This window comes from Helicoverpa armigera, chromosome 5 (assembly GCF_030705265.1).
Source record: "Helicoverpa armigera isolate CAAS_96S chromosome 5, ASM3070526v1, whole genome shotgun sequence".
In the NCBI taxonomy this organism is placed as follows: Eukaryota; Metazoa; Arthropoda; class Insecta; order Lepidoptera; family Noctuidae; genus Helicoverpa; species Helicoverpa armigera.
In genome coordinates, this window is record NC_087124.1 from 6,532,542 (window position 1) to 6,556,651 (window position 24,110).

General features: G+C 39.4%; 2 protein-coding genes across 3 annotated transcripts in view; one reads left to right on the forward strand and one right to left on the reverse strand.

Annotated features, from left to right (window-relative positions):
• The window catches only part of LOC110370165 (ATP-binding cassette sub-family C member 4), a 34,891-nt gene extending 31,892 nt beyond the window's left edge, over nt 1-2,999 (forward strand). The window contains exons 24-27 of the mRNA XM_064034822.1: nt 611-783; nt 1,313-1,412; nt 1,493-1,633; nt 1,749-2,999. Coding sequence (XP_063890892.1) covers nt 611-783; nt 1,313-1,412; nt 1,493-1,633; nt 1,749-1,802 — 468 coding nt within the window. The 3' untranslated portion in view covers nt 1,803-2,999. The remainder of the gene's footprint in view (nt 1-610; nt 784-1,312; nt 1,413-1,492; nt 1,634-1,748) is intronic.
• The window catches only part of LOC110370170 (uncharacterized), a 37,994-nt gene continuing 16,869 nt past the window's right edge, over nt 2,986-24,110 (reverse strand). The window contains exons 3-11 of one of the 2 annotated variants that reach the window (XM_021325914.3): nt 14,704-14,885; nt 14,081-14,176; nt 13,667-13,775; nt 12,005-12,138; nt 9,882-10,082; nt 7,895-8,035; nt 6,754-6,899; nt 5,065-5,226; nt 2,986-4,197 (exon numbers count right to left, since the gene is read on the reverse strand). In XM_021325914.3, coding sequence (XP_021181589.2) covers nt 4,126-4,197; nt 5,065-5,226; nt 6,754-6,899; nt 7,895-8,035; nt 9,882-10,082; nt 12,005-12,138; nt 13,667-13,775; nt 14,081-14,176; nt 14,704-14,885 — 1,243 coding nt within the window. In that variant the 3' untranslated portion in view covers nt 2,986-4,125. Of the gene's footprint in view, nt 4,198-5,045; nt 5,227-6,753; nt 6,900-7,894; nt 8,036-9,881; nt 10,083-12,004; nt 12,139-13,666; nt 13,776-14,080; nt 14,177-14,703; nt 14,886-24,110 lie in introns of both variants that reach the window. The other variant, XM_021325922.3, reaches the window with a different exon arrangement.

Here is a 24,110-nt window from a genome sequence, read left to right on the forward strand (position 1 = left end):
AAAATGTCGGTATAAAAATATATTTTTGTGAAATTTCTCTTGCTTGGGTTTAGTTACGTAGGTAATAGTTTTTGTACACATGTATAGTGTTAGTCATATTTTTGTTTCGCTCCGCACATTGTGCGCTTTAAACAATCTGTAGTGGTAAAGTTGAGTTTGGCTTACACTGGCTTATTCAAAAGCTATTGTGCAAACTAATAGTTCTCAGTTGCACAGTCAAACGTTGGTAGAGGTGATGTTATAGTTTGGCAATTGTTTGCTTTTAGAACCGAGCATACATTACTTTGAAACCTCTTTACCAAAAAGTTGAAAATTTTTAACACGCTTATATGAGCTTCTAAAGTATATCTTAGACACCAATGGCTGATAAAAAGGTGAAGGAAAACATCTTGAGGAAACCTGGACTCTACAGTCTGAAATCACCAACCCGCATTGAGCAAGCGTGGTGATTAATGTTCAATCCTTCTCCGTGTGAGAGGAGGCCTGTGCCCAGCAGTGGGACGTTAAAAAGGCTGTAACAGTAACAGTTATATGAGCTTCACTTGTAAGTAAATATGTATGTAAGGTCTTCGATTAGGATGAAATTTTTCAAGTGAATTTGCCTTGTCAGGTGGAACTGAAAGAGGCAGTAGCGGAGCTGCCGGCGGGGCTCTCGTCACACATGTCGGAGGGCGGCGGCAACTTCTCTGTGGGGCAGCGCCAGCTCGTGTGCCTCGCGCGGGCCATCGTGCGCCGCAACAAGCTGCTCGTGCTCGACGAGGCCACCGCTAACGTCGACCCGCAGTATGTATTATAACCTACCTCTATATCATTTAATAACTTTGTAAAAGTAGTTAACACCATACTTTTCTCATATAACTTCCTAGCTCAACTTGTTTTATATTCTCGGAGTCAACCCAACCCATAAAATATTGTAAACACTTCTTTTTTATTATGGAATTTCTAGCCGGATCATCTCCAAAAGAATAACCCTCACTCTTTAGAAACATGCAACTAGATTGATGATTCTTAAAAAGCTTCACACTCAAGCTAAAAAGCTTGGCTCTCAAGCTACAAGCAACAAATCGATTCTGGCGATATGTCATTAGCGTGGTAGTGATTGGGCACATCAATTATATATTTTTTTTAATTGCAACAAAGTTTAATAATAATCCTCTTTATCTAAATGTGATCCAAAATGTGGTTACCTACTTTCATTTCAAAGTTCATATAGTGTCTAATTTATAAAGGCAGCTATTATGTTATTGAATAAAAACTGGTCTCAACTTTTTTAATCAGTCAACAGCTTCTAATCATAATTTGTTTATTTCAGGACTGATGCGCTTATACAAAATACAATTAGGAACAAATTCGCCGAGTGCACCGTGCTCACAATTGCTCATCGTCTGCACACCGTTATGGACTCGGATAAGGTACCTTATATTATGTTTTTTCATACCCATACATACTTACGCATACTCAAATACTTACTAATGAAAAACTTGTTACCCAGGTATTGGTAATGGATGCGGGTAGAATGGTGGAGTTCGACCACCCGCACATTTTGCTGCAGAACGCGGACGGCATTCTGCGCGGCATGGTCGACCAGACCGGCCGGGCCATGGCAGAGACGCTCTGTAGAGTCGCCAAACAGGTAAAACTTTCTCTCAGATTTTATTTTATTGTTAACTCATTTTCCGTTTAAAATGATACAATAAAAATCATAGTGATTCTGAGCATCAATTTAATGTGCCTTTTTTATCAATCAGGCTTATGAAGAGAAATTCGGGCCACAACAACAACCAACGGGCACCTCGGAGTGATACAAAGTAATGATAAATGTTAGGCTATGAATTAATTGTTCCTACAATCGAGATATTGTACAAAGGATCTGGTGATGGAGTGCATGGTGTGCGCATGCGATATAACATCACGATTATTTCCCATTAAGTGAAATGATTATTTTTAATTTGTAAAATATTATGATTACCACTTCCACTAATAGGCTAATAGGCGTATCATAGAAGGAACTTAAATAACTCAGCGACGCATGTAACTGCATTGGATTGCGCGAAAATATAGTAATATTTCACGGTGTCATGCGTTTCGGAGCGCACTGTACTTTTTGTAACGCTATTCATCAACAATGAGTTATTATTGAAAATTGGTTCTGAGTAGAGCCATTTGCAGTAATTAGTAACTTGAAACGTTTTTTACAACATGCACTTATGGAGCCCCCTCGAATTATGACATAATTGCAGCTGCCAGTGTGTGGAGGTATTTCAAATTGCTATGGTAATTATTACAGGAACTCGACAGTACTTAAGATAAATTAAACTTTTACTATGAAGCGAAAGAAGTACGCGTTAGTAGTGGAAGTGGTGATTTGAGGTCACAAACTGTATTAGGTATTTTTATAAAATGAAATATTTTTAAGAATATGTTTTATTATCATGTGACTTAGCTACTATGTTTTATAAACGACAAGTGAGATTTACAATTTTATTTTAGAATAATAACAAATTGCATTCAGATGTGTTCGTGGTAAACTGAATAATTTATAAACATGTTTGCATTCAATGCCAAATGTAATCTCGAATACCATTAAAATAGATAGATAATGTAATAAATTAACGGTCCAATAACTTTTGAGCTTTAAACAATTAGTTACGAGGTGCTATATTTGCTATCTTGTACTTAATGTAAGTGATCGATGACTGGTGACGTCACGCGCGACGGGCTCTCAACTGTGTACTTATTCGAAATCAATCTTGTGAATTATTTAGATACTTGAAGTATCGATACCGAAGTGCTTAATTTTGAGAGTGTAGTTTTATTAATATCACGTAGTTTTTATCCAATTATAATTTTAAACGTTATTGTTATTATTAATTTGATTGAATTGAATGTGATTGATTGAAATGATTTGTGAAAACGTAATGTACGCCAATGTTATGTAAGTAAGAACTTGTTAATTGTTCGTTTATTGCAACAAAAATAAAACAGTTTTTACGTATCAATAGCATTTTTTATTTACATACAACATTTCAGATAAGAAAATAGATTCTTATTGAAGAACATCTCGTTTTGAACCTTCACTATAGGTTTAAGTGAACTTAAAACAATCTAAGTAATAATATTCTTTACGGAATGTATTGTTTTAACTATAATACTAAATGTTTACATTAACCTGCTAAGCTTCTTCGTATTACGAAACATTACGTAAAAATACTCTTGTTTATAATAATATTTACATCAGTATTACTTACAACACATGTATCCGTTCAGCTAGCTGACAGCCCGATCAGATATTGTGATAGCATATCTAAGTCTTGTTAAGGGAATAATTCGTTTTAGTTTAGTCGAGAATGAATCTGATCGAGGCCAATTAGCTGTACGGACACAACACAGTATTATAAAAATTAAAAAAAATACTTAAGAAAGAGTCAGCAGTACAAAACACCAAACTTACATCCAGTTCTAGAGTCTTAAACATTGTTTTGGTTTGAAATGGTTTTTATATACTACCGTCTCTTTACAAAAACATCCAACATACTTCGATTATCACAGAACCCTGAATCGTCGCAACTCGTTCTACACTCCGCTGTTTCCAAACAACATAAATTACTACAGTAAAAAAGATAAATTAAGAAATTCTTGTTCTAATCTAAAAGTTCGCACCGCGCGGTCTCTGAGTGAGTAGACGCGCAGTACATACAACCTAACGCGGAATCCATCCGATATAATACTTGAAAGAGAAAATACACAAACAAATAGTAAGAAAATAAGATAAATAAAAATAAATAGTGAAATACAACCGCAAACTTAAAACGAATTGTCATGATAGCTTTTCCATTGGCACAAGAGAAATGGAAAAAATGAAAACGATGTTATAGTATCAGACGAAGAAAGATACTGAGATCTTAGAAAACTGTATACAGGTTTCAAATGGACCTACAACCTAATTACCGTAATGTGATATTGGATATTACAAATAGCTATAACTACTCACAGTCTTCGTACGAATAAATTGGCAGCGCGGGGTGTGTGCGGGGAGAGTGGGGGGAGGGGAGGGGACGTAGTGTCTGTCACTGAGTGTCGCGAGTGTCACTGTCACTGTCCACACTGTAGCTGCCGCCCGCCGCTCTACACGAGCGCGGTGAGGCTCCCCGACCGACTGTACTTGTTGTCCTCCGCTTCAGTTGGGTTTGGTTTCGTCTGTAATTATATTCACATTATTTACTTGTCCCACGTTTCATATTTCACGATGCAAAATACACTGAACAAAAAAAGCTTTTTAACCCAAAAATAAAAAAGTGCATAATATGTAATGTGCTGTGTATAAAACCACTCCAAATAAACAAATACAATTTCAGTAGCTACCATATACCTATATTCAACCTTTTTTGCCAACCTATTTAAAATACACAGAAACAAAGTTGGCGTACCCAAAAAACAACCATTTGCAACAAAAAGCGATATTTAAAACCGGGCAAATATTAGCTCTATTTTTTGTTACCGCATCTAATTTCTGCGCTAAGATTTTTCCTTTAAGGTGAATGCTTCGACTGGTGGCTGGAATTTCAAATGTAAAAGGTTTTTTTGATGTTTTACCTAAGTTAACAGTCGATATAAGTCGGGATTTTATCTTTGCTGTTAGGGTGCTACACGGTGCATGAAGCTGGAGCAAGTTAACACGTGCAAATGACAGTTTTTTAAATGCATGTAACCTGCGCATGTTCCTCACCATGCACAAGCTACTTGCACCGTGTAGATTACCCTTTTTTTAACTATGGCAAAAATCATCAAATGACCCCTCCCGCTGTGGGTAAGCAGCGGTGAGGGAGTGTCAGACTTTTACTGACTAAAAATCCATCTTATTCCTTTGCCGGCCTTTTATGTACCAGGGCCGCGGTAATTCATTCGAACAATCGAACAAACATTCGAAAAATCCCACAGCCCCGGCGGGCGTGTAGATGCACCCTTACTGTTAATTTCCAGCTTCGAAGTATTCACCTTAACATATTAGCGTTGTTTGTTCAGTGCGTGAGAGGAAGGCGTGTTACCTCAATACCGGGTACGTACTTGTAGCTCGTGCGCGGCGGGCGGCAGCGGCAGCGCGAGGCGCAGCGCCGTCCAGAAGGCGCGCTCGTGCACGTGCCGCCACGCCACGAGGCGCGTACCGCGGAGTGTTGTTACTAAGCTCTCGCCGCCTTCTTTAGCTTCGCGCTTTAACTTTGGCAGGTCCTGCAAATAAAAAAATATCTACTTATTCTTCTTCTTCTTCATGCTCTGTTCCCAATTTGATTTGGGGTCGGCGCAATTTGTCTTCCGCTTCCATTCGAGCAATCTTCCCTGTTACTCGTCATACTGAATTTCTTCATATTTGTAGATGCGAAAGTGTTTTTTTCACAGATATTGGTGGTATCCTAGACGAAGATAGGCAATTTTGTTTTCAGTTACGGAAACTGTCCCATATGAAGCTGCGAGAAACAAAAGTATTCTTAAACATATTTATTTTGATTTCTTCGTTACACAAAGAGCTTTATGAAGTCATGAGTGGACACAGATGTTGCATTATTGGAAACCGAATATTTGTAATGAATGTGTCATAACAGTATAACAATAATTTCATTCTCGGATATTTAATTATTCACAGCCATTTACTCAGCAATGAATGTTTGCCAATAAAAACTTCTTGCGTACACTATCTTACGTACTCATCTATGTAAATATATCAATCATTCAATATCAATGCTGAGGAAAACTTAATTATACCTAATGACGTAAATGAAGATGGCAAAATTCAACGAATTATCACCCACGTCAAGTATATCTTTAACTTTTTGTTTTCTATCCGTGTAGCAAACGGAAACTATTTGTTGTTTATTCCTCACACCTCATCAAGACTTACAAATGGAAACAAAAATATTTTTTAAATAGCTGTTTCTTTCGGTTTCATCCGGGTCCCACGGGACTGCTTCCCTGATCCGGACAAAAAGTAGTCCATGTGACAACACCCTTAAAGTGACAATAACCTTACAGCTTGATGATTATGATGTCATCCTAGCCGATTATCGGCTGCGGCGGCTGTTCTCACTTACAGAGATCAGCCAGCTGCGTAGGACATATGCTAGTGCACAAGCACTAGTATATGTCCTACCCAGCTGGCATTTGCGCAGACACAAGTGCACTCTCTATTTCTTCACTCTATCATCGGGCTATGCGATGGGACGGCAATTCGACACGACCGGAGAGAGATCAGGCGTAGGACCTTACGCTTACATCATCCTCCGAGCCTTTTCCCAATCATGTTGGGGTCGGCTTCCAGTCTAACCGGATTCAGCTGAGTACCAGTGCTTTACAAGAAGCGACTGCCTATCTGACCTCCTCAACCCAGTTACCCGGGCAACCCGATACCCCTTGGTTAGACTGGTGTCAGACTTACTGGCTTCTGGCTACCCGTAACGACTGCCAAGGATGTTGAATGACAGCCGGGACCTACAGTTTAACGTGCCATCCGAAACACATCCAATGGTGTCTAAGAAATACTTAGAAAGTACATACAAACTTAGAAAGTTGCATTGGTACTTGCCTGACCTGGGATCGAACCCGTGCCTTCATACATGAGAGATTAGTCCTTTACCCACTAGGCCACCACGACTTTTAGGACCTTACGCTTACAGCTTAGTATATTGCTTGACAGAGTAACACAGATGCTGCCAATCTTTCACGTTAATAAACAAGTGAGATTATAAAGTGAGCAGTACAGACCTGCAGTAAGACGACGACGGGCGGCAGTGGCAGTGCCCTTAGCTGCCGCAACGCCATGAGCAGCTGCTGCGCCGAGTACTGCGCGGGCGACAGCACGGCCACCAGCGACCGGCAGCGCGCCGCCTCGCCTACCAGCTCGCTGTACCCTGCACAAGGAAGGTCTTTAGAAAAAATGTTCCACCTACATACATTGAATATTGGTGAGGAGTGCCGTGATTAAAAAGTGAGTGCTGGGGAGTTTTTCCAGCAAAAACAGGAAGTGGTGAAGGGGTTGTAAATTTGACCTTCAAAAAGTGCTGATTTTCAGCCTACGTTGAATACCTATTTTTTTTACTTTACTTTTACTAGTCTAATGTTTGTATTTCAAATAGACCTTTGCAGGCTTCTATGAAACGTCACACTAGTTGCACGGTTCCAAAATGCTGATCTCATGGAGAAAAGCCGGAAAGAAACTCCACTGACAATGCATGAGTAAGGCTTTTGGCACAAAAATCTCTTTCATTATCTCAATCTACCGAAAACTTAGGAATATTTGGAGACATGCCAACTTCTTTAAAATTCCCAAAATTAATTAAAATAGATGATGAACATTTTAATGATTAACGCTGTCACAGTGTAACTAAATACCTAGATGTTCTAACAATAGTCTTTGATGTTTATTTCGCGAATCGATTTTCGTCGAATACTTGCAGTAAGCAGAAATGTAACATCGATAGTTAAAGGAAAACGTTGGTGAAAATTGAATGTCAACCAGTTGTTTATAAAAAAAAAAACGGTCGCTTATGTGATGATCGGTTAACTTGGGCTGTTAATGTACGACTTATAAAGCTGTAGTACTGGTCCGATTAAAAAATATATTTTTGTGTTAGATGCCAATTTATCGAGGAAGCTGCTTTATATCCGGGTTCGGGCAATTTCCCACATGATGCGGGTGAAAACGCTGGCAGAAGCCGAAGTGTACGTATATACAGAGAGACAAGTGTTGCTGGAGAGTTTGTTGCGCCACTTCTTCTTCCCAGCAAAAACACATAGGAAGTGGTGAAAGGTGGGCGTTTTTGGGGGCTGTCTTTTGAACATTTCTGACGCTGAAAAGTGCTGTTTTGAGCTAAGTTTGAATAAAGGAATTTTGATTTATGCTCACAAGTGTCGGGCTGCGTGGAGAGGCGCACGGCGTGCACGCGGTACTTGTACTTGAGCGCGAGCGTCGGCAGCAGCGCGCCGCGCACCAGCTCGCCGTCCACCGCCGTCCAGCACACCAGCACGTCGAACTCTTTCTCTAGTACTGCACACAATAACACACAATACATGTTACCTATTTATTCCATAAAATAAAAATTGAAAAAAAAGTACTGAATTTTCAATTTATACCATTTTATTCGAGTACCAGGAATAATTATTTGTGTAATTTGCCTCCGTCATTTTCAATTGTCTCTACCGCACAACCCTAATTTCACTTAGCAATACTCATTGATATTGAAACATAATTTCAATAGGGGCAACGTCGATAAATATTTAGTTTGAAAGTGAAATGCCTTATGCTTTGCTGTGCCTTTTATGACAAAAAAAAAAATATAATAGGACCTTGGAATGAGGATTGTTCTTTAGAAAATTATATAATTTTCAAAACAAATTATTACTAGTCATCAAAACACCTGATAATTGAGCAGCAATTAAAATGATTCACGACTACCGTCGTACAAGACATTATCATCTCTCGCTGCTTATTCGGCGTACCTAATGCGAGTGAGCACGCGGTTTGCATATGTCATGATTACTTAGAACTTGCGCGTTTACATGACGTCATTATAAATGTACAAATGCACAACTGAATTTTGTAATTACCTATCGAGCTTTTTGCACCTTTTTTGTTGGTATTTATAATATTTTGGCACTGTTGGACGCTGTCAACTAAACTAACATATTACATCTGAAAAACTTATCATAGGTACATAATAATATAATTGTCTTTTTTGTAACGCTGGTTTTCTTTTTATAATTTTGTGTAGCTGTAAGTCCTACATGTTGCGAAAAGAAAGATAACATGAATAAGATTGGGGTGAATGTTAGTATGACGAGTGCATGAAGAATGGAAGCTATAAATATACATATTGCACCGACCCCAAATAAAATTGGTCAAGACGAATATTAATGGATGACTTAATTCAATGAACTATTCTGTAAATATATAAAATTAACTTATATAAGAAAATAAAATAAACCGATTTTTTTTACATAGAATGCGGAAACAATGTAAACTATTATACAATGGTCAACGCACTTATTATGGCACAGAAAATGTGAGACCTTCAGTCCTGTACCTATAACTAGCTACGTAAGTGATTATTAAAGAAAGATAGAATTTGACCAAATGTTTGTTCGACTCCAGCGTAGCGAAAAGAAAATGGCGTCATCAGTGTGTACGCAATTAATAATAATTCGCGAATATGACGCACGCAACGTAATTGTATCTCGTTAATCGTAGCACTTAATTTCGATGGTAATAATCCGCTTACGGAGTTGACCGGAGTTTGGCGCTCTTTTTTAAACGGGCTCGATGTATGGTTGGTTCTACTTGATAATTGGTCACATCAATTACCTATAATTAAAGTATGTGGCATGCTAAGTGATATAAGATTTACTGATAGGTTTAAGTTAGGATAAAAAAAACTTGGTTATGATCAAGTTAGTTTCAAAGTGTTTGTCTAACAAATTATTATGAAAGAGGCGTTCGTGATCAATAAACAGTTGGAGCAACCGTTTCTGCGGTTGAATATCGGAACGGTGGTCTCGACCTTCACAGAGATAGCCAATAGATCTACAACACATTTACTTACGTCTTATATTGGAAAAACCAACTAACGGATTAGCTAACTTAAAATATGTGGTTACTAATACATACAGCTGCAAGCGGTTAGACCGAAAACCACTATCATCATCTTCCGAGGCTTTTCCCAACCATGTTGTAGTCGACTTCCAGTCTAACCGGATGCAGCTTAGTATCAGTGTTTTACAAGGAGCGACTGCCCTATCTGAACTCCTCAACCCAGTTACCAGGGCAACCCAACACCATGTACAATATAGTCAGCTAGATGTCGATATGTAGTTGTGCTACATACATAGCTACTGACCTCGTGCCCTCCTCGCGGTGGGCTGTGCTCTGGCGCGGGCATGCCTCGCAGCCAGCAGTAGACGCGGCGTGCAGCGCCGGTGTAGGGCAGCCGCCGAAACCAGAGCTAAAGCGCCCGCCGCCGCGCCCAGTGCTAGCGCCCGCCACGGAACCGCGCCGCTGCCGCACCATGATGACCCTGAACCGTCGTCTGAACCACCATCTGTCATAATACATATACCTATTTATAATATGTTGTTTGTAACACTCAATCCTACTCAGTGTGAGAGGAGGCTTGTGCCCAGCAGAGGGACGATAAGAAGACTGTGTGCTTCTTTCCTTAGTCATGTTGATAGGCAAAAGAAATAATGATGTCCTCCTAGCCAATTATCGAACATGCGGCTGTTCTCATATAAAGAGATCAGTCAACTGTTCACTCTCATAGCCTGATGACTGATGGTACGCTTATCCGATACGATCGGAGAGAGTTTAGTCAGAAGAAATAAGCAGTCCTTTTGTACTTGATTGTTCTGTCTTTCTTCTTGTCGTATCTACTATGTACCTAAGATTGGCTGTTATTTCTCGAGGTTTCGGCACTATTTCCTTCTCTGAGATCTATTGAGACCTGGCGGCCCATTCAAAGTTTCAATAGATTTCAATTAGTTATTCAGTGAACCATTAAAGTGCCTAAAATAGCTTTAATACGTTGACTTATTAACGCTAATAAGCTCTAATCAAATATAGAATTATCTCATTTCACCGCTAATGAATACCCATTTAGATCCTTTTGGAAATCATGTCTCTGATTAATAGTAGACGCACGATTTTCGTAATTTACGCCGACGTTTATCTATCTAAATATCGGTAGCTATTCGACTGTCAATATGTAATGACGTCATACTCTTAAAATACATACCTACAAGCCTATTTCTGTTTAAGAATTTCCCGTTGACGCATTTAAGTGAATGGATGTAGGTTTACCTTATTCTTGAGGTTTTTTTAGGTTATTTCGATTTGACATATTTATAAGTCAAGAAACGGTTAACAGCTATTTATTTTGAAACTGATAACCATTTTAAATAACAGCGATGTGATATTGTTACATTGCATATCAAACTCTCGAACAATGTTTTGACTAGACGATGTAACATCTAGAGCCACATCGTCTGACCACGCGCCGATTTTGCATACTCAGGATTCAGTTGCTAATCCTTAATAATATTACTATACGAATGTATTTGTTGCTTCGTCCTTATCAATGTGGAACAAAGGAAGTGCATGATAATAATTTGAACTAGCATAGTTCGAACTAGCTCAAGGTAGGATAGGAAACCCATAGACAATGTTATGTTATATTCATAACAGAAAAATTAAAGCTTAATGATATAAGGACGCGTTTGTTCCACTCAATTTCTTAAGATGGGATTTTTGACTCTCAACTTTGGACACTCGGAGATGCAAAATTTTCCTGGTGTTAGTGTTAGCGTATAGGGTAAAACCCCTAAGTATTAGCTATTTTCCAACGCGCGGAATTACACACTTGTTTTATTGGTAATGTGAATCACTCAGTTTATTTGAGAACTTTCACGTTTATATTATATTTTATTATTGCGTCTGACGTATGGTCGATTTCTGAGTGTTTTATTACGATGTATAAAATGGGACTGTTTTAAGGAAAAATGAAAAGAACGAATTCTATGAAAGTATACGACAATTTACCTCCTTAATAAGTAATACAATAATAACTTATAACCGCGTTTAACGACCGCAACATTCTTATGAACTCATTTGAGTAGTTTCCAACGTCTGTTCCAGTATTTGTTGGGGAAATAACCGAGACATATCAAAACCGCAGACGACATACATAAAAAAACAATAACCGACCGTGAAACTTGTAGTAAGGGTGCATCTACACGGTGCAAGCAGCTTGCGCATGTTGAGGCACATGCGCAGGTTACATGCATTTTAAAAACGTGAAGGTCCAGCGACTCGCTAATGAACCAAAGCAAAATATCCATCCACGTGCTCTTGTAACTTGTCACTTGCGCATGTTAACTTGCTCCAGCTATATGCATCGTGTAGACGCACCCTTATTTTATCACACACACATGATATCCGAATAGGTAAATATAAAAAAAAACTTACATCTGTAGTGAACGGTGACGTAATGCTTGGACATGACGTCATTGCTGTGCACAACACACACATAGGTACCGTAGTCCTGTGCCGACACTCGGTCCACCGTCAGGTACGAGCCAATGATGTCTTCCACATCCTCCCTGCAATCAAGTATTCACTGTAAGCCGCGACTTCCTTATGCGACGCCAGGAAGTTACACTAGATATGGTAAAGACCTAATGCGAGGATGACGGTTCAAACAGTTATGTAAGTACCTACTATAAGTTTTATTTGAGGAGTAGAATGGAACCTTAAATACTTAGGGCCAATCAAATGGCTTCAAACTTAAGGATATGTTTCGACTATGATAAGCTTATAGGTATTACGGATAGTGACGAAATATAAGGAGTTCAATTAATCTGAAATCTAAATATGATTCTAATCAATATTGAACCGTTTTCTTGCAAATAAACTCTTTGAAAATAAATTAACGTAAAAGGTACAAGAAAAAGTAAATTATGGGAGTCTAGTTACCAATTATAGTAAAAAAGATTCGTGAATATACTAATTTTATTAGAATTAGGCACAAGAGCCTCGTTAACGAAATAGAAATTTTACCTGTCGAGTTCCCTATTTACGGTAGGTATCAGGTATATAAAAGATATTACAAGCATATCAAGTTAATAGAAGGAGCCGGAAAACGACACGATAAGCAACACACTTTTTGGGAAAATTGTTCATGTCGAATAAGGATGGAATTTGCCCATAAACGGGGAAAAACTTGACACCAACACCAGATATTTTATAGAAAGGTATAAGAAATACAGCGTGATTCTAATATACTTCTGATATTTTCTAGGCAATTTAAATACTATAAAACTAAAAGCATGAATAATCACAAAATAAGTGGCTGTACTTGAGAAAACTCAAACAAATTACGTTAAAATCTCACAACTCCGACGAATGAAAAGGTTCCGAAAGGTTGTTCGTCTAATAAGCAGTTATAAGTTAATATTTTCTCATTTCAGTAAAAGCAATAACCATATTGAAAGGTCACCGGCTGACCTCTAGTTTATTGCCGATGTCTGTGGGCGGTATCTAGTGCCTGCCTGTTTATCGGGAATCTATCGAACTTTTAAGTGCTTCATAATAATGGTTCACTTGTTATTAAGACAAAAACTTTTGCATTTGTTATTCCGCGAAAAATGTAACGAACTTGTAGTGAACGAGAGGTTTCAAGTTTTATGTCAATGATTGAAGAACGTTTCTTATGAAATTAGTAATGAAATAAGTTTGTTGTGTTTTAGTTTTATGGTAAAAACATATTAAGATCATTAAAAATATATCATTTAACTAGCTTCTGCCAGCGGTTTCACCCGCATTCCGTGGAAACCTCTGCACGAACCCGGATAAAAAGTGGCCTATAGCCTTCCTCGATAAATGGGCTATCTAACTGAAAGAATTTTTCTAATCGGACCAGTAGTTCCTGAGATTAGCGCGTTCAAACAAACAATCAAACTTCAGCTTTATAATATTAGTATAGATGTAAAATCTCCCATGCTCTATTTAAACGGGACTTGCGTAGATGCTAGTCTTTTCTTCAGTTAAATTAACATATGTCCTAAAACTCATGCTCCTTACAGCCAAATATGGGTATCTAATACTGATGTACTGAAATAATGAACTCACCGGGTGGTCTTGATTTCCATCTGAGTGGGCAACAAGTCTCCCTCAGTGCCGTTGGGACCCTCCTTCCTCCAGCGGAGGTCGCTGCGGGCGTCAGCCAAGTAAGACCGACCTGCACAATAAATAACATTATTACTGAGATAAGAACAAGATCTAATCGAATTTAAAGGGTTAAAGTAACGAGGAAATGGGCAAATTAGTTTTTTTAGTTAGCCATGCATTATAGGGTATAATCATGATTATTAGATGAGATTATTGCTAGGCTAATTAGTTCCCATTGGGTTTAACATCGTCGTACGACCTCTGACCCGCGCCGTGAGCATCACAAGTTGGCATGCCACAAGACACTTTCTCCTGGCCATTGGCGCTCCATTTCTTTTTCCTCTTGGTTTTAAATAAGGTGGGCGTATTACTTACCGATGAGAGCTTCACAGTACAGTCGTAACTCGCCCCCCTCCTCCACCCACTGATCTTTCGAAATAAACATTGTCTTCGGTGCGTCCGGCGGTTTTTCTGTGAATCGGAAGGTTAGCTGATACATATTTTCCTCGTATGGAACAAGCGCTTACTCAATAAAGAACTGTTATTTTACTTGCAATAAAACGTCTCAAGATGTCAGGTCACACGTAATGTATTTAAAACAAGTGAAATAACCGTTGCAGGTTATGTGTAAGTCGTAATTTTAATAACCGTAGTCATTTGCATTAAGACGATCTATTCTGGTTTAGTGGAAGTACCATGGGAGTAATAAAGCATGCTACATATATGAATATAAATATAATTGCGTGTACGTTTATGACCCGATATAACATGAAGTCTGGACCTCCCGCTGCGCTCGAGTTGGAACGAGGAGTTTTTCTGGATTCAAAGATGCTTTATTCGCATTATAGCTCTGATTAGACTGACACAACTCAGCTGATAATTACATTAATAAACAAAACTAAGAGCCTTTCCTATATCCTCCATAAAGACTATTTACGATGTAAGATTTATGTCCTGTTAACTACTTAATTAAAACCAACAGTTTGCAAGATATTTACCTAAAATATTAAGTTTGACGGTATGTGTCTCCGTATGGGTCTCGTTGGACAGGCGGCAGGTGTAGTTGCCGGAGTCAGCTCGCGCCGCCCGCCGCGCGTACAGCGTCTGGTTGGCAGCCTCAGGATATAGGATCAGGTTGGACACCCCCGCTGACCAGGGATACGCCACACCATCTTTAAACCTAGAAAAGATTAGAGAATTTTATTATTAAAATCAACACAAAGAATTTTTTTTTATTAAAAACGATAGTAAGGCGAACCTGCCGAAGCTGCGGGATTGCTGGAAAGAGGTACATAAAGTACTTAAGAAGGAGCATGATGGGTCAGTAAGAGTCTGACGTCCCCTCACGCTGCTAAGCCACAGCGGTCGTTTGATGATTTCCCATAAAATGAGTAGTAAGAGGTACACCGCAATAGGGTTAATACAATCACAGGATACCAATTCCCAATTATGCACCTACTTGTGGTGTGTGTGCAGGGTAATATCAATTAAGCAGACGATCTATGGTACCTTGCTAACCACTATAGCTATGTATGTATGATGCATTAATCGATGTTGATTGAAATTCAGACCTCTCAATCGAGACCAGATTCGATACATGATTACCCTGAAATCTCTGCCAAATAGGCACATGCCGAACAAATTGGATTGTATGATATGATCTATAAACAGAATGGGTATGAAAAAAGGTCAAAGGACACGCTGAATTGTACTGATTGGTATCAATAAACCTAGATATAAAATGTGTTTGGCTTTATTGAATACAGAAAACCAATATTGCTATAGCAAGGTACAGAATATGCAACAATATGCAATTTTGCCTTAGAAGGCAATTCAATGTATTTGAAGTGAGAGGAGAATAGACATGAGCGAGGCAGCCGCAATAGCACGCATCACGTATTGGCACCCTTCAGTAAAGATGAGTAACACAGCGACAAAAACCCAAAACCTTAGGGAACACCCCTTGTGAAAATCTGATACAAAAGACAATAATAATATCTGTATTACTTTGCAAACCGAAGTATGTAGTCAGAAATAAGGAAGATTTCACATATTATGTATCTGGAAAACACGTTTTTACCTTACGGTAAAACTTATGAATGAATATTATACAGCTAAGTTACAAACGTATTTATGTAATGCACAGCGAATAAGCAGAAAGGAATAGTTTTTAAATGCTTATCTATTCTGGTTGATAAGCTGGGCTATGGAAAAAGGGAAATGGAAAACCATGTAGAGTATTGCACGCGAACATTCAAATTGCTAATGTGTAATACATATACACATAGTCTGGTTTTTCCTGTCTTTTAGGTTTAAAATAGGTTATCTTGCTATTCTTAAAGTCAAGGTAAACTTTTATTTTTGGTTTATCTTTCTTCGTTCTCGTGGAAAAACCAAACGCAGCGCAGTTCTGCCTGAGGCGTTAGCGTTACGTTACAGGTAATAAGGAAATAATAGCATTCTGTGAAATGATCGTTTAGTAAGATACAAGCTCCTAATGCTGGTATTGTCATTGCGCGACGAGATCAACCGGAATGTGTACGTGCAGGAAATAATTCCCAGTACACGACTAATGGAGCGCCATTCCGCCGGAGCGGGGTGGTGGCGTAATGTAGCCGCCGTCGATGACAGCTAAGTGATTCTGCGAAATACTGCATTGCAGTCACTCGTCAACGGAGAAATCACGACTCTCTAATATTCTGCAAATTGATAATGCGCACCAGTGACAGATCGAATCACATTCATACTGCATAGGCACAGTCTATCTTAAAATATTTAAAATGGCTCATTCGCATTAAGGCGAAATCGAACAGCTGTAATTTGTTCAGCGAATCGGGCTTAAGCAAACAAAACGTCGCGGGGCTACCGATTCCCGTGAACAGTAAAATTTTGCGGGAGCCGTTTTTGAATCGTTTGAAAGGAAAACAAACATTTGAGCGATGTTTCATCGCAAGGCCGCGATGGAATGGTTTCTCGGAAGCGACGCTGAGGTGTAATCTGGTGAATATCCTCTGCTAATAGAACACGGTATAAGGGCAAGACACAAATTCGCACTAGTCACGCATGCTGCTGAACATCTCCGTATCTTAATCCCATAGTTTAAGTATGGTCTGTAAGTACATACGCCAAGCAAATATTATGAAGCTAATGCACCAGTGTGCACGTTGCCGTTGGTGTTGTTCATCGCTATTATTTGCACTAGAGTCGTGACAATTTCCGAGAAAACATATCAAGAGCGCATGTTTACAATCTTCATTCCACTTTCCAGTGTCCCTGGGAGAACGATGCGAATATTTTTAACCTTTTTTTAAAGTAATGACTCACGCAACATACGCATTAAGTATATTGATATGAAACGTGAATTTATGATGATGTTACGAAAACTATTGACGAGCAAATTTTAAGATAAACGGTCGTTGGTGGCGCGTTTATAACCGAGCGTCTTACGTGTCTGTAGAATTTATGTAATCCGCTACGTAGGTCGGAGATATTGTAATTTATGCATATGATTCATACTGAGTTTGTAACAAAACGATGGAAGTATAAGATGATCCCGCAAAGTTGTAGTGCATGCAATGCTGTGTGTCCGTAGCAGTACCGGCAGAAACGGCGTGTTTCTTGCGCCCGCGCCGCCTGCAGCAAGTAGAGCCTGACTAGTCTGCACTCCGATCTATTAGTATCACCGCCAATTATTACAATAATTCCATGTAAAAGAGCAAAACGCAAATGTAATGATACTCATTATGACATCGTTAACGATTCTGACAGAGATCGTTTAATTTAATTAGCAACTAGCATTCGATAAAAAAGAACATATTTTTTTTGCGCCTCTACATGTCTCGAGTTGGACTCTCGACAAATGCGGCGGATGGTACGCGTGACCATGCGGTCTATGTCAAGTGCTTATAATGTTACTTTACAACATAGTTGAATGAATTCGTACCTATCTTCTCTCAGATCACAATAATCTAAAAACTATAAAAATGATCCGTTACAATATAATTAATATTGCCTATGCTGTAGCAGGAAAACGTCGTTATTTTAAAGATAAAAAAAAGAAATCCCTGGTGAGGTCATCCTCCGGCGCGGGCGCGTCGTCGGCCTCTCCTGTAAAAAGCTCCGAATATTTCCGAAATAACGCGAACCGGTCTTTGACCGTGTGTCGGGTTGCACTCCCTCACGGCTCACCACAAATCATTCGCGTGCAGCCTCTTGCGAACCGACACTATACAGCTACCCATAAAATGTATGCATACTGTGGGTATGAACACTTATATACTGAGAGTAACCACTACCCGTATTTACCCGCTTTCCAGTTTCAGGCAGTTTCCTGCCGTCTAAGATATAATATAATCGATCGCGACGTTTTACAAACAGTTTAACACTAAGCAGACTAACAAAACTTGCTGCAAATGCACATTTTGCATCTATAGGATTCCGGTTAACCAACCTCTTGATCGAAATATAATTGAGATAATAAAATTAGTTTCTAATTACCAAACGGAACTTAATACCAAACGAAGGAGCTAAATATACATACATTTTAAGTAGTGGAAATTCCATACACGCCATGATCTAAGCACAATCAAAAGAGTACATATGACATACAAAGCAACCTCTTAAAGTAAAAATTAAAATTTCAACGATATTTAGTAGATGAATCCTTTCATTTACATTTATAAACAATCAATGCAAAAACAAGATCCGCATCGAGATGTAGGTCATTCATTGGAAAACTCTATTCACAGTTATTTATAACTAATTTATTAATTATTACACTTATAGCAGCTGCCATTTATTTCCTTCAGTAATAATCTTACACTCACCAGGTCAACGAGAGATTTTTTATTTCATTCATTATTTCTTACAACAGAGTTTTATATTTCAGACTCCAGTACATAGCAATATCTTATTTTTTGTCCGACTGGTCCAGTTATGCTATGTTAAAGTCTGCTTCGAAATTACAATTAGTTACAGCGTCGGTTAAACCCGATATACTAGTATATTTAAATTATACACCTCCTATAGGAAAGTATTTTGTGTCCATTTTGAGTATCCCACAAAGCTGCCTAATCATAGGTGTCTTGTTTTATGACATCAACTGAAATTATTTTACAATATATCAGAGTTCTGGTTGTGTGTGAAATGGTTATTGCAGTATGTGTCAACCATCGAGAAGGTACATACGATATGAGGGTTGGATCAGAACAACGAGTGTGCTGGTTGTAACGCTCGCGCTCGTGGATTCATCCAGGACACTGCTAAACGCATAGTGACGAGGCAAATCTTTAGGAAAATCCCTAATGAAGTGATTAGCGTGAGATGTGACGTCTCGCGATGTTTAATGATACCTCTAGCTCTACAGCTGATAAGCGAATGCTCATTGTTATTTATAACAGCCATGCAATGTATCCGGTTTTTTGTGGGAGACCGATGACGTCATTTGAACTAAGTGTGGTTTAACAAAAAACTGAGAATTAGTCAAGATTCAAGTAATGATTTTAAAAGGTGAACGAACTCTTTATCTTTACAACCTCCTATTAGCAAGTGGATTCCATTCCACAGTCCACCTCGAATTAACTAAATCTAAATGTATATCATTTTAATTAGGCCGACGAGGAACATAGTAATTTTGAGTTGTAAACAATACCCAAATTGGATTGGGTACAAAAAATGGTTTACTTATGGCTACAATATTTCTTTCCGTATGATGGGGTCATTCCGAATTGATCAATTTACCTTAATTAAAGCCTTTTACGTACAACAGACACCACGTCTATAAATGTTTAATGTTTATATCTCCCATCAATGGCTTGTGAAGAATTTGTAGCAAATGTCAATTAATAAACGCCGACATCGTGGAGAATGGATCATGGAAAGGAATGTTAATTCATGAATGGTAAATGGTACTAGTAGCATTTGTTAACGTAACGCAGCCGACACGTTTGTGAGTAAAGGGCGAACTCATTCCGTGTTATAACTTTGATGACATCATTTGGAAGACGATACGATTACGGTTTTATAAAGAGGACAAAGAGAGCGGCTAATGAGAAGCGCACGTTGCATCAATTCTTCGAAGTAATTAGGGCTAGCAGCGGCCCCGGTGCGGACGCCAAATTGACACTGCCCGGAGGAACCGACGGCGGAGCGCGCTGTACTCTCTACGTGGTTAAACCCTTTGTTGGCGGAGCCATTCGCATGCTGATCGTTTCTCTGAAACAACCGCAATTATACTTCTCTGGCGAACAGTTGACACACACACACGCCGCATAATGACGTCGCTCCCTTGCATTACAGTGTAATCGCATGCCTGCCCCGTCACGCACCGATGACAATAATAATAATCGCTATATGTTGTGGGAAATGGAAAACCTAACATTGAACAATTGATATGTTATTATAAAGTTAAAGCATAAAAGGCATATATGGAATGTTGATTTTATCATTTTAACTGTCTACTAAATTGTAAATGTAGAATTGATGACGAGCTTTCCTATCTGAGGAAAAGATCATGAGATAACTGAAAAATGCGCAGATATTTATGGCTGCTACCACTTTAACGCATTACTTTAATTTGTTAAAGTGAATAAACATGCCTTAGACCAGAAAATATGATCCCATTTTGCAGTAACGGTGCTATTGCTTGTTGTAAAGCTAACAAGCAGAAAAGTAATGCGTCGAGCGCCGGCAACAAAGCGCTGATCGGGGCGCACGCCACGCCACTGAGACGCCACGGCACACTCGCGCACGCCTCGCCTCGACGTCGTTATAACTCTTACACTTACATAACGATTTCCAATAAATTTCATCGTATGCAATTTTCGAATGTCATCGGATACATTTCGCTTAGCAATAAATCTAAATACAGCCATTTATTCAGACAGGCAACAGCTGTTAAAGAGTAATGAGAATAAGATGCACCGGCTCGTTTTTGCGGTACTCGTAATTATATGTACAAGTGTAAATACACGTTTGCGTTTGAGTGCCTATGTATTAATGACAGTGTTGCGGCAATAACTTGGAACATCGGAAACTAGCGTTGCATGCTGCAAGTGTAGCAATTTCATACAGTTAGTGCGGTTTAGGGATGCGCGTCGTGAATACTTGAATGTTGCGATTAGAAAAACCGCAAAGTACCGGGTGCACGACAAAAAGTTGATCGCATAACAGGTGAGCGAGAAACCGGCGGTATCTCCCGGCGACGACGCAGCTCGTTCCTCGTATTGCCGACCGCGACAACTGTATGTACCGCACGCCTGGCCAACGGACATTATACATAAGCTGCTGATGCACCATTTCACCATTAACTGAAAGGACACAGTATTGCGACCACTTCAACCACACATTATTCTCTTACTGCTGACCTCGGACGGACGATGAAGGGGCGTGTCGGATACAAAAAACGCAATAAACTGTATTCACGACCACCTTGTCCTACATGATGCAGTTTATTAGAAAATGATTCAGACTGTACACGACGATGCGTCACTGGCTGACCATAACCCAAATAGTTACATTTGCAGTATTTTAACTGTTTCCTAGAACTGCGCCTCGCAGCTGTTTTTCTTGTAAATTAAATGATAACCGTAATCATACAAAAACCATCCTATCGATCGCGGCAGTTATACTTCTGGGAACCCAATAGTTCCATAACTATAGTTTGGGCTTTACATGTCTTACGTGTTGTGAACATATAACAAAAACATTTCCGTTTCTGAACATTACGAAAAAGTGATGTTCTCAAGTGGTATTGTGATACCACATTAGTCATGATGAGTCTGTTTGTTTCTAGTAAGAAAACAAGCTGTCATCTAATTTAAACTTACAGAGCGATGCAGCAAGAAGATATGACCTAAGAATAGCTAATTTTAAAGTCGATACCCGATCCGATACCTTTAACAAGAAGATGTATTAAGGCAAAACGGCTTCCAACTACATCAATAGAATTATCCGTATGAAAAACGTAGCAGGCTTAATAATTACATCGGGAGAGCGTTTGTCATACCTGTCATGTTCATGAGTCGCAAAGAAAAAGTTTGGAGAGGAAGGCGGTAGTTTGTATTTGCGTTCCTGGTGTCCAGGGAATGTAGTCTGCAGGCAGGTAATGACGCGTCCCGGAACAGCCAGGTGGCTCGGCCGGCTGCGTATGGGCAAGGAATGCCGCCGCAGCTTCGCCACGCCTGGGAACATCGGCAGCGCGACGTCCGCGACACATCTGTACGCGCCCGATTCAGCTATGATAACTGCTTTTCCTAACGTGTTCCCTGTTACCGTGAAATTATATAAAACACACTATGACTGTCCTTTTTTGCTTTCTCCTGCTTATCAAACCGTGTTGCTAGGTTTAAGTATTAATATATTCTTGTTTGTAAATTGTAATTCTTTAATGTGTACAATAATGAAAACGCGGTTTCAGAAATCTATATTAAGATATTGGATAAAAAAAAACGTTTTACCTAGTTATTCGATAAAAAAGAAATTGTGTGTGAAATAATAATAATCATTTGTGTACCAGAGTGCTGAATAAAATGCCTTGCTTGAACGTTTTTCGTATATTTTAAGTTAGCCAAGTATTTACGACGTGGCTAATGGATTAATAAAGCCGCGATGTTCATAAAAAGCACTCTAGTACGAATTTCAATGTTGATGTGAAGCGGTCGTGTGCGCAGACTACGTAATACGCTGTGCACAGGCGCTTGAATAGGAGTTAATTTCGGGCGGACGCACACCGAGCTACCGGTATTCAATGTACAGGTACGCTTTTGTATTTAAATGAAGTGAGCGTATCGCGTAATCGGAAACAGGAACCATCTACCAATTATGGAAATCTATCATTTGATAAATGTTTCTATAGAATACAACGCCACTGTCGCCATCCGAACGGCTCTAATAAACAAGCGGTGCCTCGTACCAGTCGTAGCGAAAATATGCCATTTAGTTACTGTCTGCATTTTGTCTAGGTATTTGGATAACCACAATTTTACTTGTAATATGGTAATAAATTGCCATTTATCATTTTCTTCGAAACAGTAGATGGTATTTATTCAAACAATACCCATTTTAGCATTCGGTAGCCGATCGCGGTTTCTTGGCACTACGTGAAACTGCAAGTGCACAAGAATTTATTATTGCTTCGTGTCACGCGACGAATACTAACAAGGGTAGTGGCAGTCAGCAGTGTCGTCCGTGCGTGCCCCGACGGCGACCACTCGATTGTGCGAAATATTAAATATTCAATTCCGCGAAACGGCCGGAAATGACTGTTTCATTATGCGCGTCGGGTGCGTAAAATGATCGATTTGGATGGCACCGGGCGCTGCCCGCCGGCTGCCGGCTGCCGCCGACGCTGCTCTTCTCAGATTCTCACAATTCCTGATAAAGATCGTTCTAAGAGCAGCGGACGTAACTAAGCATTCAAAAGTATTTAACAAAGGTTAGTCGGCCGAACAATTCGAAGTAATGACTGAATCATCTTCTATTTTGTTGCCAATCTTTCATAATAGGTACCTTCCATCGAGTCTCTTACACAGAAATAAAAATGAAGTCGTAAACTGGCAACAAATATTGTTTGTGGTCTCAGATGACCAACTTTTTGTGAGTATTCCCAACATAAGTTAGCTTGCTCATATCATGGTGCGAAAACACTGGTAAATGTACTTATTATAAAATAATTCAGACATAATGTGCGTGCTGGTCTTAATATACGTTGACCACCTCTGTAGATAGTCGCGACCGACGGACGCACGACACACGGTGACAGCATAATAAGTTCCACCAAGCACCGCGCTGCCAAGATGCACGTGCGATAGCGTATATTCGATTTACGATATTATTTCATAGGTTCGGAGATATGCGTCATATTCTAAATGCATTAAGTATAGGATATTGACATTTACACTGCATTGGCGGCTACGCAGAAATTGCAATATGAGCGGCTAGAAAGCTCATGTGCGTGATTGCGTGCGCTGGACAACAGCAGGCACCCGCAGGGCCGGCCGCGCGGCGGATCTTACACGCACGCAAGCATCTTCTCGCTAATCGGCCCATATATCGACAAACATACTCGTGCAATTAGTCTTCCTGGTAGTCGACGATACCTAATAATCCCACCAACTAGCATGCGCTGCGCTGTGCGATTGAGAATTGCTACGTATGTCAGTTACATCAGGATGTTCGAAATCGTTCGCTGCATCGACACACGTAGAATTATTTATGAGACACTAAATGCAGGATCAGGCTGTTGGCATGCACTATCGAGTGAAACATTGAGTGTTATTGTAATAAGCAAAAGGTTTGCATGCAGCGTTTAACCTTGAATTAGGATAATTCCCTAGCACTCGAGAACAGGCTCGAGTTACGAGACATTATAATGAACAATTATAGCTCCGGCAAAAAGCTTATGTAA